The following is a 19,471-nucleotide window of genomic DNA, read 5'->3' as shown; positions in this document are numbered from 1 at the left end:
TCTTCACGTTACGGCACTTTAGTATTGTTTTACTTGAACATCATACTCTCGCCCAACTTTGTTTCACCAACAAAAGTTTATTCTCCAAAGTATTTCTAATTGATTGTGTATGAGTTTCATACTACTGTCAGGGGCGTCGGAAGGTATCTTAGTGTGGTACGGTCAGCCATCTGAAGTACAATTGACTCGTGGGGGAGTGGTGGCTGAGACGAAAATTTTGGAATTTTATACCCCAGATCAGTGTATTTTGTTGACTCACGGGTATCTGGGGCAAAAAGTGGTACGGTCCATACCGTAGTGACCGTACCGTGTGCGACGCCCCTGACTGTTGGAATCCACCAGCTGTGTTTCCTTGAGGGGCGTATCCTTACCTGGGATGTGTTGTCTCATTCCCGGCAGCAGAAAGAGCTCTACAATATGTATATAATTTAAGAATAGAATTAGATGTACAGGAGAGTGCCGATTATCCCCACCCCTCGGGACGCGGGCTGTCTCCAGAGGGTTCAGATGAGAAGAATGTTCGGATAAGAGAGCAGTCACACATCCATCTAAATCATGCATATTTCAGCATGTTTTCATCATTTTCATTCTCTTCAGCAGTGCAACAGGAACTAGGTGCACTCGTGCCCCTCTAAATTAATGACACTATTATTACACATTTTGACTCAAACCTGTTGTAATACATCTTGTGAATCGCTTCAATGGTGCCCCGAGCGACGAAAATCAACAACTTGAAACTCATCTTCTACCCCTCAATTAAATGCAAGCAATTATTTTGGATAATTAATCATTTGGATAGTTGACATTAGGATAATCGGCACATTGTGTGTGATGGGGGGGGGGGGGGGGGGAGGGAGGAAGAGGAGGAGGCTGCGAGAGGCCGTGGTGGATGTGTACTTGTGCAGAGCCTGGAAATAGCCTCACTTTAGATGTATGCACATTCAAACGGTGGATTCTTCCCGCCATCCTTTTCCCCCTCTTTTTCCTTTTCCCGCCATTCTTTACCCCCTCTTTTTCAATTTCCCGCTCTTCTTTTCCCCCTCTTTTTCCCCCTTTTTCTCCCCTTTTCCCCCTTTTCTGCGAGAAGATTAGCCCCCTCCTTCCTTGAGAGACCGATTTTCATTTTCTCGCGGGAATCGTAGCCTCCAAGGCGCCGCACCTGCGGGCTTGTTTTCTGTTGATTTCGCCTATCTCCGAATGGTGAATATTTCAATGAAATTTGCTGCTTAGAGCCCTTCCAGTCTCGTCAGGAGACCTTTCCTACACTGGAGAGATGGCTCGGAGTGATGTAGACACCTATGGCCGTACCCTGGAAAATTATTTTGGAGCTTGCAGTTCGTGAGCAGCCACCAAGGACGAATGTCTCATTTTTGTAATTGCTGAAACGAGGAATATGGTCACCAATTTCACACCAGGTAAGGCATTTACCCATCGCGGACACTAAAGCCGCTTTGTGGGGTGATAGACCAAAGCTTTATCTTTCGAATGCACGAGAAATTAGAGTGATACCTATGTGCCCCACAATTGCACCCGAAATAAACCACGCACAGGCAATATTGTGATTTTGTGAGAAGAGACAATTGAGCATGCTCTAAATCGTCATGACCTGTTGTGTTACTTTTCAAACACCACTCCAAGTGAGCATCTACCAATCCTTTATCAATTTTACAGGGACACTTGAGCTTAGGGGATAGAGGTGGGATATTTCACCAGCTGAAGTACTAGATTTTTTTTCTGAATTTGTTGACTACTAGGTTGCATAGTGTAAATATGTCAGTATTATGTGCATTATTGTGGTGAAATTCTGAGCATCTAATTATTATAGGCACAACAGCACTGGTGCATGCCCTCTCCTAGATCCTGCTCTCTGACTTATTAATTTTCTTGCATTGCACGACTCAAATTCGTCGAATGAAATGAAGGAGTAAATTTGTTGCTGCCAATTAACTGCATCAATTAACTGCATCAGTTCTGTTTTCCTCTGCTGTTCTTCTTTCAGTGTGGTGACTTCTGATCCATGAGGCGATGGCATGAAGTCAATAGTTTGCAGTATGTGCAATATGCGGCAGTCTCTCTGTCAATGGACCTGTGACAGCTGAAGCCCAGATGTTGCAGTTTGATGTCTATGGCCAGCAGCAATCTAATGTTGTTGCACCTTTCCTTCCACACACAGCAATGCGGAATATGTCATGGACAGACATTGCTAAACTGCCTCTTTCGAAGAAGCATCGCAATTCTTGTCTGCCAATAAACAACAGACTAGCCAGCTATAATTACAATTTGGAGGTCGGAGACGCGATCCCGTGAACGTATTGCGCCAACTGCAATGAAGAAGGCCTTAGTGATCTGGATTTATTACCATTCTCGTGTGGATAACTATGGCGTTGTGATCCAAGTCATGCAGACTATAAAATGCCTTAGACGTGAGATAGTGAAGGCACTGCCGACAGCAAGCCAACAGTGGATATGAACCACGCCACCAGCATCATTCTGCACACCAGGAGAATCCAATACATATAGCTGCCAACTCTGATGGTATAGACCCGATAACTTGTTTTCTTACTCTAAGATTGGTATACAATTATACATGTACTAGTGCAATCTCTATCCATATGCGTAATGCACTGTATTTGTTTCCGGTGACTGGAGATAGTTTATCATAGCACTGTTTTATGTCCTGGTTTTGTTGAAGATAAGCATTATCCAGTTAACTTGCTAGGTACCGTATCAGTCAGCTCTTTCAGCATTTGGCTTTGTGTCAGGGGTGGTTGGCGGTGTCGCGGGTCATTCCACAGTCCGCAAAGTTGACGTTCTCGGCAACGGAGCGACCCAGTAGGAAATTGATCACCGATAAATATACTGTCATTGGTATCACGGTGCACCACAATGGCATATGGTGTGAATATCATTATGTTATTCTGCAGCGAGTCCTTGTCGTGTAGCTTGCGAAAGTTATTGCATACGGTCATTACGTGCATAATGCATAGTACTGTCTGTACACCCAAGTTTCAAGTCCAGTCCATTTTTTGGAAATATGGGCTGGACACTAACGAGGGCCTGGTGACGTGTTCATAGGGCTGAGTTATGCCAAATGGTGCCATTGGCTGGGAGTGAAAGCCTTGCCCCACGCCTGCACCCTAAAAAATGTTTCGAAAATACTCAAATTCGACGACGGCTGAGAATCTAGGAAGATGCCGGATCACAGCGAAACAAGTCATCTGGCTGAAACACGGAATACACCATTGCGTTGCCACGGCTAAGCGAAATTTTTAGGCTCACCACACAGGTAGCGAAATGCCAAAACAAACGAGCCATAGACACAAAACCATTTTCCAAAATTGTCCACCATTGAGAATGCGACTCAAAAAGTACCCGCAAACTGCCCAGTGCGGAAAATGAAAAGTCAACTTTTAGACGACTTTTTTGAATCTGGCGCACGGACTGTGTCGATCTGCAGTTTCTGCACTGCATGCACTGCAGATCTGCAGATCTGGTAGATCTACCGGTAAATGATTTTTTTTATTCTTTACTTTTACTGTTTTAGCATACATGTATCAGCATTGTTCATTGTTCATTGTTTGTTGTTATTTATATGGTGCAGTTAGAACTTTGCTTGCTGAAGACACTATGGCCGATCCTCAGCCGTTTGTTGTGAATGTAGGTCCCGTGGGCACCGCGGACGGATCTTCTCTGGTTCGCTTAGGTGGCACATGTGTCTTGTGTGGAATTAAAGCAGAATTGACAACTCCAGCAGTAAATCAGCCTGATGAAGGTTATCTCGTGGCGAATGTGAATTTATCAGCAATGTGTTCATCATCGTTCCGTACTGGACCCCCTAATGAAGAGGCACAATCCCTGAGTCAGTGGTTACATGATGTCTGGACTGAATGCGAATTGCTGGACGTGAAACAGTTGTGCATCTCACCTGGCAAGCTATGTTGGGTATTGTATGCGGACATAACATGTTTGAATTACGATGGCAGTCTTCAGCAGGCATGTTTAGCTGCTTTGGTAGCAGCGTTAAGAAATTTACGCTTGCCAAGCGTTGAGATATCAGAGGAAACGCAGCGTGTCGTCCGCTCGTCAGATTCATCCCAGCCTGTCAGCTTGAAGTGTATACCAACGTCTGTATCCTTTGCTGTGGCGAGTGATAAGCTGGTGTGCTCACCATGTGGTGAAGAGGAGAGAATAGCCTCAGCACTCGTCAATATGGTTGCAATAGATCAAGAGAGACTCTGTGCTATCACAAAGCAAGGTGGAAAGTCAATCAGCCAGTCAATCTTGCGTCAGTGCTATGAGCAGGCATTAGCACATGGTGAGGAAATACGTAGAACGATCAATGTGGCATGTAGCCAAGCATAGCTGCCACTGTCTACCTACAATATTTAACCTTTCATATGTTTTTCATCATGTAAATATAGGCATGGCATTCAGAAAGCCAACCCAGCGTCACCGAACTTACCTGAATTACCAGCAATATGCTGTCATATCAACACATACGCTCGTAATTATGAGCACACACACACATACACTGATGCATGTGCCCACAAATATTCCATTATTCATGGTACATGAAAACTGTTTGATTGTTCATAAAATTTGGAAACTCAAGCGAGCATATCTGGACGATTCCCTCCATCAGAGTTTGGCTTGTCACTTGGGCGTGAGCTGATAGAGCTTGCGCAAGCTGGGTTGCTTGTAGACAACACCCTGTCATGAGCGCATTCAAATCACACAGATCATGGTGTACATTTTGTCTTAGTTCTGAGGTGCGACTAGTTTTTTTCCTCTTTACTTCTTATTATTCATTCTGACTTGATCGTGAGTACGTTTTAATGTGCTTTGACCTACTGTTATGGTTTTATGGAACTGTGCTTTGCAATGACCTGTGTTCTTGTTAGAGCAACTCTTACATAGAAGCATTCTGTGTATGATATGAGTGAGGCACTAGAGAGGTTCCGCATAACATAATTACATTAGTAAAAAAACGTAGTCGATCTACGGAAAGTCTTGCGTAAACTGCATGCGGATCTGTGTTCCGCCATACGGAGTTTTCAAATCACGTAGCTGCCCTTGCCAACTCCGAACGCGGCAGTGTACGACCGGATCGACCTGGGGAGAGTCATAAATTTGTACTCCAATCCGCTTATGGAGCACCTACGTTGTCAGAGCCCTATCTACGTATTCTACGTAGATAACTTTCCGTAAGTGGAGTGCAAACTCGCGAATTCATGGGTTTTTCCCGCCCTATTAAACATAAAGGTGCTCAACTTTACGTAGTGCGGAACCTCTGTACTGTCTAGCTGCAACATGTGTGGTACCCCAGGGCGAGTTTGGAGTCAAAGAAAAATCACGGTTTGCATAAGACTACAATTGTAGGCTAGAAGCCGAGTTTTCCGCATCCGTAGGAACGCCACCACCCGTCAAGGATCAAGGCACAGATGCAGCTCCTAACAAGCGGTGGGAATCAAAGAAGTGAAACTTACATGCACATACGTGGCAGATTCAGATTTGTTCTTCAGAAACAAAGTGTTGATTTCAGCCAGATGCTGCATTTGTGCAGGTTCGAGCTGATAAACCATGTCTTTTTGCATGTGTTTAAATAGATGCCTGCGTTACTCAAAGTGTGTGCGTATGCCACCCAGGGGATATTCTTTTGACATCTTGGAGAGTTTGTAGAGTGAAATCCTGGTTCAGAGTTCGGACGTGAGACTTTATACCATATTCATTAAATAAGATTTCATCGTGGCTCAAGAGTCGGGGCTGCACCTTCCATGATCCTTAGCAAGAAAGCACACGTTCGGTGAAGGCAAAAAAGAGGCCCACAACAAAGAAACTATGTGGCACAATTGTTCATACGTTGCTACCCTGCACACGGGCATTATATATCTTTAGATCCAGCTATGGCGGCACAGACAGTCCAGAGTCTCAACAACAACATAACTTGTGCAGAGTCACACATCTATGTTTTCAAAATGGACTATAGTATAATGTGCAACCATAGTGCTCAGTAATAGCTTGTAGTACCTCGCTGCGAAGGAAAGTACATACTGTAATAGCCATATGTATAACGAAGTGCTAACTCTAACGAGTTATCGAGGAGAAATCTGTCGTTAAAATAGAAATCGTTATCCAGAAATCGATACATATACTGTCCTATTGAGCGTTGAGAATGAGTGAGAATCGTTACCTTTGAATTTGGTACACGTAAACTAGTCAATTTTGGGAAATCGTTTATTTAAAAATATGCGCCTCGTTAGAATAATGGCTTTCACCATATACGGTACATCAATAATTGAACTTGTTCATAACAGAGGAAAGTACATGTACATCGATAACAGTTAACTGCACTGCTACTCACCAACGAGTTGAGTTCCAATTCTGTAATGTCCATTATTGGTATGATCGAGGGCCTGATCAAATGAAAGCAAGTATCACAGACACTTGGTTGACTCAATGCAGAGGATGGAACATAGAAGCAAACTACTTTTAATCTAGATGTATTCATATGCAAGTGTTCGATAAAATGTAGCCCTTGCTGTTGTTCCTTGTATGCAGCGAGAGATGTTCTTACAGTGTGTTTCAAAAGTCCAGACTTTTAAAAGTACAGTCAACTTCGCTAATAACGAGACATGGACATGCTTTTAGTGCCCCGAGGTCATATTCAATGCTTGAATAACGACTTTCTGGGCTTTTGACAGCTACCGTAGAATCCCGCGGATAAGTTCATGGGCGTATCTGTTTCACAAGGACAATTCGGTGGGCTTGTACAAGGATATGGCCTTATACGCGGGCATGGGCTTATACGCTGACACCAAAATTGTGCTATTGAAAAGTACCAAGGAAGTGAGTAGTACATTGCTGAGAGCCACTGTGCAAACAAAAACAACCGATGATTGTGTTGAAATGTACAAAAAATACATACATAAATAATTTATGGACTCTTGGTACGACCTAGGCCTATGGGCTTGTACGACGAAGCTTCATGATGTTCGAACTTGGCCTGGACTTATGCGCGAGCACGGGCTTATACGCGGGTGGGCTTATCCGCGGGATTCTACGGTATTTCAAGTACCTGTCATGCAGAAGTACCAGAACCCATGGAAATGGATAAAGGCACACATGCAAGAAGATGCAGCCAAGGGGGGGGGGGTATTTTATTTTTATTTTGCTTCACAATAGGTGGAGTGATCAGCACAACGAGAGTCATGTAGTTGTACATGATCATACAGTAATCATCATACATGTACATGTACATGTCCCGGTAGGTGGCTCCAAAAGGCTAATTTTTCAATCTATTTCCCTTGCACATTGACTATAGTTCCTTTCAATTGTAATATGAAAATAAAGTACACATTGACATAGAGCATGAAAAGAGCTTCATTTTGATATGCATGTCATACTATAAAAATACGGGTTCGCATACATTCATATGGGACTTGGGGTATAAGGACACTTCGCAAGTAAGGACACTTTTCTGATGCCCCGCCGAGTGTCGTTGTTCGCAAAGTTGACTGCAGGGCATAGATTAACGGCCGGACATTGGACATTTTCCGGCCATTTTCAGCCACTGACTGGACGTTTTCAATTTCACCGAACATAGTGTCCGGTCAAAAAATTAAAAAAAAAGAGCAGCGACCTTTCGACCTTTTATGCAGAGTTGGGCTTTCTTCGGAGCTTCGTGCCAAATGCTACTTGCATATCGTACAACTAACACGTATACCGTCGTCTCAGGCGTAGACTTCACTATATTTTTTACTTGATCCGCCTGTAGCAACGCGTTGTTGCTAGAGTCAATTCAGATTCGTCCACATAATGAGTCATTGTGAATATACTTCAGTACTACTACTAAAAAAAAGAAGAAACACCCTGAAAATGTGTTGTGGAAAATGTCCGGGCATGTCCGGACAGATTTCAAAACGGAAGTACATTTGTCCGAGCTAAATGAAATCCTTAATAAGCTATGCCTTGGACTGTAGTTCGAATTTGGTTTGAGCCTATTGAAAATTTCTTCGGGATATTGTTCAGCGGTTCCCCTATTTTGTCATAATTATTGACCCCTAAGGGGTTGAACAACAAACGCCCAGTTTCGGAAATTTATACACAAAGTCATCACAGATTTAGGGGCCATCCATACCGTAATCATCGATCTTTTACATGAAACGGGTGGGTGGGTGAAGGAGAATTTCATTTTGAAAATATTCATAGGCTCTTCGTAAGTAACGCTCCTCTTTTATTTTATTTGTTTTAAAATAGAAGAAATCACATGGAAACAAGTTATGAAGTTAAATTTTATTTGTTTTATTTATTAATTTAAATAGGCGTCGAGGCGACAATAGTTTTAGAATTGCGATCAACAGAACGAGCTGAACCGACATTTCACAAAGGCTTTTATTGTATTCAAAAAACGAGTGGATACGAAGGCAGTGAAGAACATGGAAGAAAGAAAAATTGTGATAATGATGAACAAAAAATCGTACTTCGAACTAGTTTTCGCACAACACTCCTCAGGAAGCTACGTTGTACTAATGAAAAACAATCCAGAAAGATACTAATAAAGAGAAATGGAGTGAGAAGAAACAACACCTATGAAAATGATAATCCTAGCACTAAGGTAATAACAGGAAAAACTGCGAAAGCACTTAACGAACTTGTAAGGACTACTAGTATACTGTGACACAAGATATGACACCATGGCCAACCAGGGCCAAACAGACAGAACAAGCTGCTACTAAAACAATTTCAAACGAATAATGCTGTCCTTCTGGACACACAGATTAGGCTTATGAATACGTTAACAAACAGCCTCTAACACACTCAACTGCAACCTATAACCATGACGAGCACGGCACAAAACAGAAAAAGAATAATCAGAATAAACCTTGCAGCAATCAGGACGAGATACAAGATGCTTATACACTGATGACTTCCTACTATAAAACACACGCTCGCACCCACTCTTACTCACACAATCATTCTCGCTCTCACACTCACCGGACTCACTGGACTCACTGGCCGAATCCTCCTCAACGACGTCCTGCCTTGGAGCAATCAGGTCCCGTGTCCTCCCATCCCTCGTCTCACGTTCCTGTTGTGTGTTCCGTTGGCTCGGTACTTCCGTACTGAAATAGGTCAAGGTGTAATTAGCAGTTGTTCTTCTGGGTCTCGTTGATATTGAGGTAGGTATTGTTGTCGTCTCTGCCGGTGATGCAGGAAGTAATGATGACGCAAACGTGTCTGCATGCAACACACGTGGCGTCGCCAAAGCCACATCCACCTCCGCTGGTGGAGGGAGTGACTTGGTCATGGCCACGGGAGCCAATGGTGGACTTGCCGAGTGGGATGCTAGGTCCTGTGTTGGCGGAGGTAGTGGTTGTTTACGGGGTCTTCCCCGCGTGGGACGCTCCAGTTGTGCGCTACGTGGGATAATGTGTAAAGGAGTGTGTTACTTGATGCGTTCGCTCAGGTGCTGAACAGTCCTACCAACATACCGGCTAGCACAATTCCGACATTCAAAGTTGTAGATTACATGACTTAAATGATGGGTTGGTAGGACGTCCTTCAACACCGTGAACGAACGCATCGTTGTGTAGACGGGTATGAAGTGTACCGCATAGAAGGTTTGTTTGATGATCACACGAACTTCACGACTCACATTGTCAGACTTCTTGCCCTTCCATGGTAAGCACAAAAAGACAGGACAATGAGCAGGCCCTATCTATTCATGTTTCGGCGTGGGGGCTGTAGACAACAGTTTTGCCAACATGTCGCCTGGGTATCCGTTTTTGGTGAAAACTGAACGGAGAAATTCGAGCTCACCACTAAGTTTACAAGGTGAACAGATCCGTTTGGCGCGATCCACGAGATTCTTTATTAAAGGGGAAGTATACCCTAAAATCAAATTTTCACCAGCTGTAGTCTTCTGGGTGCTGAGTCGAATGGTCTTGGTCCGAGGAAGCTGAGACGCTCCCTTCCTGCTTGAATCCCAATCGAACTCGCGCACTTCCACCGAAACTGGGTGACTGCGCCCTACTAGATGGGGATTTGTATGCAAAATGTCACTAAAAGCGCCATTTCGTTCTTATAAAAGCACGGATGACCGCGATTGGCCCATATGTTTTAGTCTTTTGGACGCTGAGTCGACTGGTTTTGGTCCGAAAAGGCTGCGATGCAGCGTTCCTCCTTTATTCCCAATCGAACATGGTTGAACAAGCGGTCACGTGCTCCTGGGTGCCCAAATCACCTGGTCACCGCGCCAGCAGGCGACAACTTTCACACCAAGGTTCAACTCGAGTTCAACTCGAGTGACAGGACTGCACCCAAAAAAGGTCAAACAGGCTAGTAAGTTGTACCCTGCAGGCACGGTGACCAGCTGACTGGTGTACGCAGGAGCACGTGACCGCTTGTTCAACCATGTTCGATTGGGAATAAAGGAGGAACGCTGCATCGCAGCCTTTTCGGACCAAAACCAGTCGACTCAGCGTCCAAAAGACTACAACATATGGGCCAATCGCGGTCATCCGTGCTTTTATAAGAACGAAATGGCGCTTTTAGTGACATTTTGCATACAAATCCCCATCTAGTAGGGCGCAGTCACCCAGTTTCGGTGGAAGTGCGCGAGTTCGATTGGGATTCAAGCAGGAAGGGAGCGTCGCAGCTTCCTCGGACCAAGACCATTCGACTCAGCACCCAGAAGACTACAACTGGTGAAAATTTGATTTTAGGGTATACTTCCCCTTTAAGTTGACTTTATAATTAGATGAACAGTACGAGTCATAGGAAATGTATTGTCCGGTGAATGTCGGTTTACGATACACCGATGTTACGCTACCAAATTCGGTTTTCTCAACAAGTACATCGAGGAAGGATAACTTGCTGGACTGCTCGTGCTCACATGTGAAGCGGAGGGAAAGGTGAAGGCTGTTGAGAGCACCAAGAAAGACTTCGCTGCCTTCTATGGAATCAAAGTATGTGAAAGAGTCAATATCTATGTTTACCCATTATGACGGAATTTAATGCCCAGAGAATGACAGAGGTTTCAAAAGTTTGTCTTCACCTGTTGCAATAGTACATACCCCATGGACTCTGGGGCATGCCATGGTGACAGTCATGTTATTGGCTCAAAATTCTGTGAAACACACCGTGATGTCGCATATAAAGTATAAAAGCAGGAGCTCATGGTCGTACAAGCCGGAGTGCAAACCATACTTCTATTCAAGTTATGCTTCTACGGAGTACACGCTTTGCTCCTTCATGCAGTGATGCATTCCTGCACTGTGCATTACAGGCTACAAGGCTTGTACACTGTACAGTGCTTGCTGTCACACATGTACTGTGTGCAAGGCTTCTATTCAAATCGTGCTTCTGTGTCTGGTCACGGCGTGCTGCTTCGAAATACCAGCTTCTATTCGAGTCATGCTTCTATATGGGTCATGCTTTTATACATGACATTACGGTAGGTCTTTCCAAATAACCAAAATTTTGCAAATCTGCAGCTGTCGATAATTGCTCCCAAAGTCCGCGAAAGAGATTCCCCTCCTTTCCCTACTCTTAGACAGAAACTAAGGTCAAGTGAGATGAGTGGTGATTACCATGCTGCTACTACTACCCGCAGCATGATCCACCCCATGTCCAGGCAAACTGAGGGGTAATTACACCAACAAGAATAAGAATGTGTGTTAGAACTCACCGTCCATGGGCACACTGGAAGGGTAAGTTGCATTTTGACAGACTCTTGATTAGCTCACAGCACTCTTCTTTCGACAAACAGTCTCCGAAGCGGATAGCGCCTGATCAGCACAAGAAGCAGGATATGGCTTTATCAAGAAATGAATTGCCCCAACACAGTGCCTCTTTGATTGAATATCTGAACTAAACTTTCTGTGACGAGTTTACGGGAGGCACTCTAAGCTACCTGCCAGCGTGGTGCAGGTACCGGAGGAGGGCAATGAACCGGTCCATTTCCTCTTCCAGCAAAAGGAAAAAGAGACAGCCGGCAGGTACAATCGGTTCTGTCTGACCAATGGCATGGATTTTGGATTAGTTCACAGGCAGCTGGAGATTTCACATTTGCATTGGTCAATTGATGCGAGAGTTTTCCGATTCTGCCTTGGCAGCTGGACATAAAACATACAGTCCGTTCATCCAAGATGCTCCATACACGTGCCATGGTACACCCATCCTAATTTTGTTAAACCTGGCCGGATTGCCAACTCCCTATCTATGGACTTTTTCCAGCTTTGAATGTGGCAAGGAGGAATTGCACAACCCACACAATGCAGGATGTACAGTTGTTTGCACTATACGTACGAGACACCAAAAAGTTAGGGTGCCAGTTTCGGATGACTGGACTGTGGTGGATTATTGCGAATACAAGCACTAGTATCACAAAAGTGCAAAAATTCACAGCATAATAACTCACTATGACATGAAAGAGATGCTAACAACTCCGTCAAGGTTGCTGTCCGATTGCAGAAAACCCCATCACGTAAGAACTAGACAGATGTGGAGCACAACAGACCCAGCGACAACACATGAAATACTTGCCTATGCATGTACCAGGTAACTTGAACTTGTTGGTCTTTTACATACACCTCACATGTGCACGTGCAAGCTTGAAATCATTACAGTGAATGAAGCGCTGTACAAACCAGATTCTAAGTTACCAACCTACATGTAGGGATGTAACAAAATATCCGAAGATGTAACATCACCTCTAGATCTGGTACATGTATATGCCAAGATACTAGTCTCAGTACCATTGACATTGTCTTTCTTTATAATTTACGAGTTGGGTATATGAACATAGTAAAAAAATACTCCGAGTCAGATGGCGACGATTATCCTTCACACTTTTTTTTCCAGTGCCGCTTAGAGGGTCATCCCAACAACAAGCGGTAGCAGTGTCTCAGAGAGGAGAGAGTATAAGCCCGCGTACATTTGAAGTGGTACCCCGTGTCTATATATATCTAGGCTCAGGCGCGTAGCCTGCATGGGGCACGTGGACCCCCCCCCCCCCAAACATTTCGACCTAGACATGCACCAGCCATTACACATATGCGGCCGTGCACCCCCCCCCCCCCTAAGAGGGGGACCAGCTACGCCCCTGTAGGCTCTGCATGTATCTAGGCTCTACATACCAGCCGGTATCAACCCTGCACAGCAGTGAAGCACTGGTCTGGGACAATATTGGCGGAATAACCTGCTTCCCAGACATGACATGAACCAGTTGGCCTATGCCTCTGGAGATGTGACCTGTTGGGGAATGTGGGCAGGTTGGTGAGGTACCAATAAATGATTTGAATTTCATCACTCGTGTACGGGGAATACAGTACTGCCGGGCGCCGAAGAACTGGGGGTCAGGGTTCTAGCCTAGCTCGTTCTCACTTTTAGCGAACACAGCAGTTTCGTTCTTATTCGATGGTACAGTCTTACATGTACATTTATGGAGTAATTACGGTTTCCGTTCTTATCTGCAAAAAAATCCAGCCTACGCTTTTCTTAAAAATTGGTGAAATCCTAGCCTGGTCATTCTTCGGCGGTCCGTTCTTCGGCGCCCGACAGTACTGTAGCAGAACATCCGTCCAGTCGGTGAATCAGTATTCAACAAAACACCTGTTTGTAGTAAGTGCTGTTCATTACATTACAACAGCCACTGCTTCCAAAGTGAACCTTACAGCGCACAGTAGCTACTCGAAATACATGATGTCAAAGTGAATGAATATACCTCCTCATACCTGGATCCCCTCCAGTACCAGCTCCTGCGTTCGTATGATTCGTATTCCACAGCCCACATTTGAAGATCGATATGGACACACATAAACACCACACACACATACATACATACATACACACACACACACACACACACACACACACACACACACACACACACACACACACACACACACATACACACACACACACATACACACACACACATACACACACACACACACACACGCACACATACATAGTAGCTTTGCGTACACATTGACTCAGCTGGCACATGTTTGCTAGGACAACAATACCAATAGCAGAGCTCCGTGTTCAGGTACATGACATTCTATTCAGATATCAGCTCACGGCCGCTTACTTGAACAGCTTTGCTCAGTTGTGGGTCGTCGAAACGTAGTCTTGTTAGGAGAAGGTCAGGAACACCAACAATGGACAGCTGATATTGCTGACTGTCAATATTGCAAGCAGCGACCTGAACGCCATGATGAAGAAGGTAATTTCTTAGTACTTGGGTTGAGCACGGTACCATTGTGCCAGGAACATGGATGCTGATGCATGGAACTGGAGTAGACTTGACCATGGAACAGTGGCCTAGCGCCGGTATGCTAGACTTGCTAGAGTTCTTGTTACGCGTCACAATGCCACCACAACCACAAGGAACAGATGTGATCATTCCTGAAGCCAACCACAGAAAAGACACACACACACGCACACACATGCATGCGTGCATACATGCTTGTGTGCGTGCGTGCACACACATCCAACTACTTGTAGATATACCCGGTGCAAGCGGTTAGATTGGTCAGCCCATAGCTGAATCAACCTTCCGGCCACCAAATATGTGTCGACTGCTAAGCAAGTAATATGCACCCACCATATCATAATACAAAGTACAACACCCGCTGGCATGGCTGGACCAAGCGAAACCTGCCTCTGCCTGGCCTGTTAGAAAAGAGGGAAGAAGTAGAATGCTATAAAAGACAACACAATTATTTGAAGTATATCCAACTGACCTTTCTCCAACTCTTCCAGTTGCACACGTTCAGAAGCAGCATGCTGATCAACCAGGACAACTTTCTTTGTAGTCAGGTCTAAATCAGAAAACAGGATGACCATTTCACATTACATAGTGCTGCTAACTAACGTTCTAGCACTCTGTGTCTTGAAGAGCCTGCACTGTGGCTCTAACCTATGAAACCTGTGCTACGTGCATGACTGACGAATCCGAAGGAAATAGCACACTAGTGAAAGAAAGTCCTGTAAAGCAAGAGCATTCGTAACACTAAGGCTACATCACTACATGGCTACATGGAGCTCAGGCTGCGGCTGATCTACTGGAGAGCTGCCAACCTTATAGGTGATACGGACTATACATGCACTTGCTTACTGGTGTTCACAATCATGCATAATATCCAATTTTCAGCTTTAGAAGATAGCGGCTGTAGCATCATTGCTCGGTACTATACCTGCCTCTTGCCATAGGCAAGCTATGAACTTGTTGTCGACTTGACCTATTACCTGCACAGTGAAAAGAAAACAGACGTTGTTAACATACACAGGAAAGTGGCGCTAGCTGGTGTACGGCTCTTGCATATAGTGCACACTTTCAATGTATGAGTGTACTCACAACATACAGTTTGTTCAGCACACTCAGATGTTGAACGCTGTTCTGAGGCCAGAACCGATCAAACCGAGCCATTCTTTCGTACTGGTGCCTGACTTTTGGACCTAAAAGTGTATCTTGAGCCCCAGAAATGCTACACCAATGCAAAATATTTAGATGCATATCAATCCGTTGGACTGAAACTGACATTTCATACCCCAGAAGTACTAAAATACCAGTAGCTATTCCATATCAGGATATACTTATATTGCAGATACCACTCTCCTGACACTTCGCTTACTTCAATGTCATGGAGGGATGCCTTAGACAACTTGGATGCCGCAGACAAAGCTCTGGAAGATATTTTTGCAACGGGCTGCACCAGTTTCTGGATGAATACATTTACATGCATAAATACACAAACACACAGATACATAGACAGAGAGACACAGACCCAGATATAGACATGCCCCGCTCACTCATGCACGCACATACACAGGGACACACACGCACACACACAGTGACACACACACACACACACAGTGACACACTGTAAATGAGCAGGGGGCAGGGATACCCATCAAGACCGAATAGCTAACCCCGACACTTGCAGCTATGGTCCCCAGTACTGCGATCTCAGAAGGAGGCGTGGATAATGAGTACATATACAGTGATATCAAAACGCCGGGGACCTACCTTACATTATCTTAGCCAACCGGTTCGTTTAGATCAGTGTTTTTAGCCTAGCTGAGCTCCATGTAAAAGTACACAAGCTGCCAGGAAAAACCCAGTGAAGAGAATTGGCTATGCTAGAACGTGGAGCACTCAACAGTAAACTATGTTGGTACCAAGCAGACAGTTGATTATTGTAAGTGTGATGCTCATAGGCATAATGGAGGTAGGTTGTCAGTAATCGGGTAGGTGTGAGGCACATGTATTCAGCACAATATCAACAGATATGGTAGATGTTGGATGTGGGGAGGTGCTACACTATGGTGTAAGACGTACCACACACATTTACTCCCAAAGCAGGACAGCCATTAGGTTACTTTTAGGTTCCAAAATTGGAAAGGGAGAGTTTCATTCATGTGCAATATTGCCACTAGTTGTGACTGATCGAGACCATCACACCTATTGGATAGCACAGCGCCGTCAATAGGTGTGATTTGTGTCTCCCTGAAAGCTATACATCAGCAACGCACACAAGTCAGAGCATCGTGAAACAATCAGTTGGAGATACAATAGTCATGTAGTGTCAAAATGCCAGCACAAATTCAATGTCTGCCTTCATAATATTAGAGCGCTAATACATGCATCCTACTTCGGCAGTACACCGTACGAACAGGGTCCACACCTTTTTAATCCCCGGTGTGACCTGGGGCTGGCAATCCCTTTGCTAACTAATCTAGCCGCCCAGAGACTATGCCACAAGCCCTCGGTGCTGCCTGCTAGTCGAATCATGTTAAAAAGGTCCATGCTGCCTACATTGACCACTGTGACCTATGTTTGTGGTGCATTTTTGTCTACGTGAGTTGTTACAATGAATATCACATTGCTCTGGGGACACTCCACTTCGCTTTACCTATATTCAGCAAGTCACATGCCTATGCTCGCACACTTGGCCCTACCTTGGAGGATGTACCAAATGTCGGATTCTGCCACGACTCCAGAATACCAGCCAGGCTTGCCTTCTTTCCAGAATTCAGTTGTGGATCACTCTGAACACGAGAGCTTGACCTTCCAGTACTAGTGAGTGGGGGTGACAAGAGAGGATTTTGCAGATCCCTTCTAGCCACAGTACTAGTGCTTGCTGATCCAGGATGCAGATCCTTGCATGAATTTGAATAGGCGCGTATGCTGTCAGTACTGTTATTGGTACGTGACCACAAGATATCTGACCCACTGGCTGTACTAGGTGTTGAGTGTTGTGCTGCACGAGGAATTGTCAATTGACTACAACCAGTCAGCTTGTTGAGAAAAGAGACATGTCCATATTCATCGACCACCTTCGCCCAGATGCTGCTTTGCTGATGATTTTCTTTCTCATCATTATCTAATTCGCTTGCTGGAGACATGTTTACTGATGCAGTGGAACTTACTGATTTGCTTTGCGTTTCTTTCAGCGGCGCATGTGGATTGTGTGATTGCTGGTGAGGCCTGGTTGCACGGTGCGATACACAACCAAATTGATCTGAGCCGATGGAGGAGGCATTGTTCACTGCCAACCGCAGCCCAGATGTGTACTGTGCTAGTGGAAGCTCGAGGTGTTGATGGCTTGTGGATTTCTCTGTTAAAATACTTGTGCTAAGACCGGAAGATTTGGCAATCATACCTCTGATCATATATGACAGTGAAGACGCGACTTTGCGGTGTAGACGCTTAAATGAAGAATCATTCTCATCGGCAGTCTGGCAAGCCTTCGGTTCAGATATAAGCAGAACATAAAGAATTGCTTCATTGTTGGTCCCTAGTGTCATCATGTCTGTGTCTTTGTTCAAGCCACGTCTCAGATAAGACAAGAAGGATATGTGATCTTTGTCCCCTGCATCAAGTAGGCGACCATTGACAAAGAGGGCATGGAAATCATGCTGCTTCTCAACCGGCCAACCAATAATGCCCTGCAAGGAAATGGATCCAATCTGGCTTTCTCGGATGCGATGCAATTTAGGACAGTTAGCTGGGACCACAGTAGCTTGTTTTAGCCTCCTTTCCAGTGATGATACACCTCTCAGCACAAGAATCGTCTTCTGAGCTAAGCCGTCACATGCAATCTCAGTCACTACAAACGTAGCTTTTGGATAGCACAGTGAGATATGTGCAATAGAAGACTGGACCGAACGGCAATGTCTCCCAAAACTCTCGACCAAATCTTTCTGCCGTACGGGAATTGTGCTGAACAGGCCCTGAATCGTGATATCTGTACCACCAGCTGAACCTCGTGGTACCTTAGGCCAGATGAATTTGGAATAGCTGTCAGCATTACACCTTGCTCCCTGTTTCAAAACGGTACTTTCCTCTCTACCATCAATTCCCATTGACTTCACACAAACAGCATCAGCGATGAAGGAGAGCAGTGAGAGATCTTCACCGAAGCCGTTTCCTATGTGTTGCTTGGAAGTGACCTGTGCTTGTGCTGGAACTGGATCCAGTGCTGGATTGCAAGAACCCAGTCGCAGCTTTTTCCCATCATCTTTGATTCTCAAATGCACACGATCATGGCAAATGAGGCTGATGTGCACATAAGTTGCACTCCGTTCCAAACTGCTGTACAGTAGTTGCTCCACACATGTCTCTAGCGATGTAAACCTACACGATGATCTCACCTTCTCTGCTGCAGCAGATTCCAGGAAAGTAATGCCCATTTTCAAGTTGTTCATTGTGCACTGCTTTGGCAGCAGCACACTCATCAAGTTCAGTCACTCGCCCAGTATTCCAACTATTAAAACCGGCAATGGACTATTGGTACACTGAATATTTCGACGAATCAGATGACGGATGACCATCCACGGCAGCCAGTCATGAGGCAATATGCCACTAAGATGTTGGTTTGCAAAAACTCTCAGAGACTGACTGTTGGACTGGTACGTAGTAATGGTGTCAAGAAAGCCAGGACCTACTTTGTAGGAGGTGATTCCTGCGCGGATTCGAATCTTCTTGTTTCCACTATCTAAAAATAATAATAATCTGCTCATTCCGCGACTCGACTGCGAGCCTATGCAAACAAGTCGCTGTCGGTCCTGCACATATCGGGTAACCTTTGAACTCGTTGAGTCGAGTACGGACGATTATCCATATAAAAATCGCTCTGTGAGCGGTTCTAAAAAACCTTTACTGGTACTGCCCCGTCGTAAAAGTAAGAAATTAGAACTGGCCCATTGTCCCCCCAAATGCGAACTGATCCACCTAAATCGCGAATGACGGGACCCGAACGCACCAGTAGCACGAGGTCGGGAGGGCACAGGATCACGGCAATTATCATAGGGTAACACCAGTAGTAGTAGTAGTAGTAGTAGAATTTATTATTTTGATAGGGAAGCCTACCGCTAGTACAGTACATGGCCTATGGTCCGGACCAACGTCCCCATCTGCATCCACAGGTAGGAACCTCGTGCTACTGGTGCGTTCGGGTCC

The 19,471-nt window shown here is 44.9% G+C and overlaps 2 protein-coding genes and 1 long non-coding RNA gene across 4 annotated transcripts; 2 read left to right on the top strand and 1 right to left on the bottom strand.

The window, feature by feature from the left end:
- The first annotated feature begins 1,100 nt into the window (after positions 1-1,100).
- Positions 1,101-2,648, top strand: LOC135827502 (uncharacterized). Its single transcript, XR_010555467.1, has 2 exons — positions 1,101-1,415; positions 2,000-2,648. It is a non-coding gene; the product is annotated as an uncharacterized LOC135827502 (long non-coding RNA).
- Positions 2,649-3,602: 954 nt separating this feature from the next.
- On the top strand, positions 3,603-4,643 carry LOC135827471 (exosome complex component RRP43-like). Its single transcript, XM_065339964.1, has one exon. It carries the CDS (start codon positions 3,628-3,630, stop codon positions 4,360-4,362), a length of 735 nt encoding a protein of 244 aa, XP_065196036.1. The 5' UTR covers positions 3,603-3,627; the 3' UTR covers positions 4,363-4,643.
- Positions 4,624-18,961, bottom strand: LOC135827470 (uncharacterized). Of its 2 annotated transcripts, none has more exons than XM_065339962.1 (10): positions 16,969-18,961; positions 15,642-15,728; positions 15,204-15,255; positions 14,751-14,828; positions 14,096-14,412; positions 13,737-13,760; positions 12,422-12,494; positions 11,690-11,789; positions 6,362-6,413; positions 4,624-4,710 (listed from the first exon to the last, which is right to left on the bottom strand). In XM_065339962.1, exons 1-10 carry the CDS (start codon positions 18,745-18,747, stop codon positions 4,654-4,656), a joined length of 2,619 nt encoding a protein of 872 aa, XP_065196034.1. In that variant the 5' UTR covers positions 18,748-18,961; the 3' UTR covers positions 4,624-4,653. The 2 variants fall into 2 exon arrangements, with proteins under 2 accessions (XP_065196034.1, XP_065196035.1); XM_065339963.1 differs by lacking the exon at positions 16,969-18,961 and adding an exon at positions 16,037-16,042.
- Between the last annotated feature and the right edge of the window lie 510 nt (positions 18,962-19,471).

Source organism: Sycon ciliatum, chromosome 11, assembly GCF_964019385.1.
Source record: "Sycon ciliatum chromosome 11, ocSycCili1.1, whole genome shotgun sequence".
NCBI classification, from domain to species: domain Eukaryota; kingdom Metazoa; phylum Porifera; class Calcarea; order Leucosolenida; family Sycettidae; genus Sycon; species Sycon ciliatum.
The sequence above is the reverse complement of the archived record's forward strand: the minus strand, read 5'-3'. Positions and strand labels throughout refer to the sequence as shown.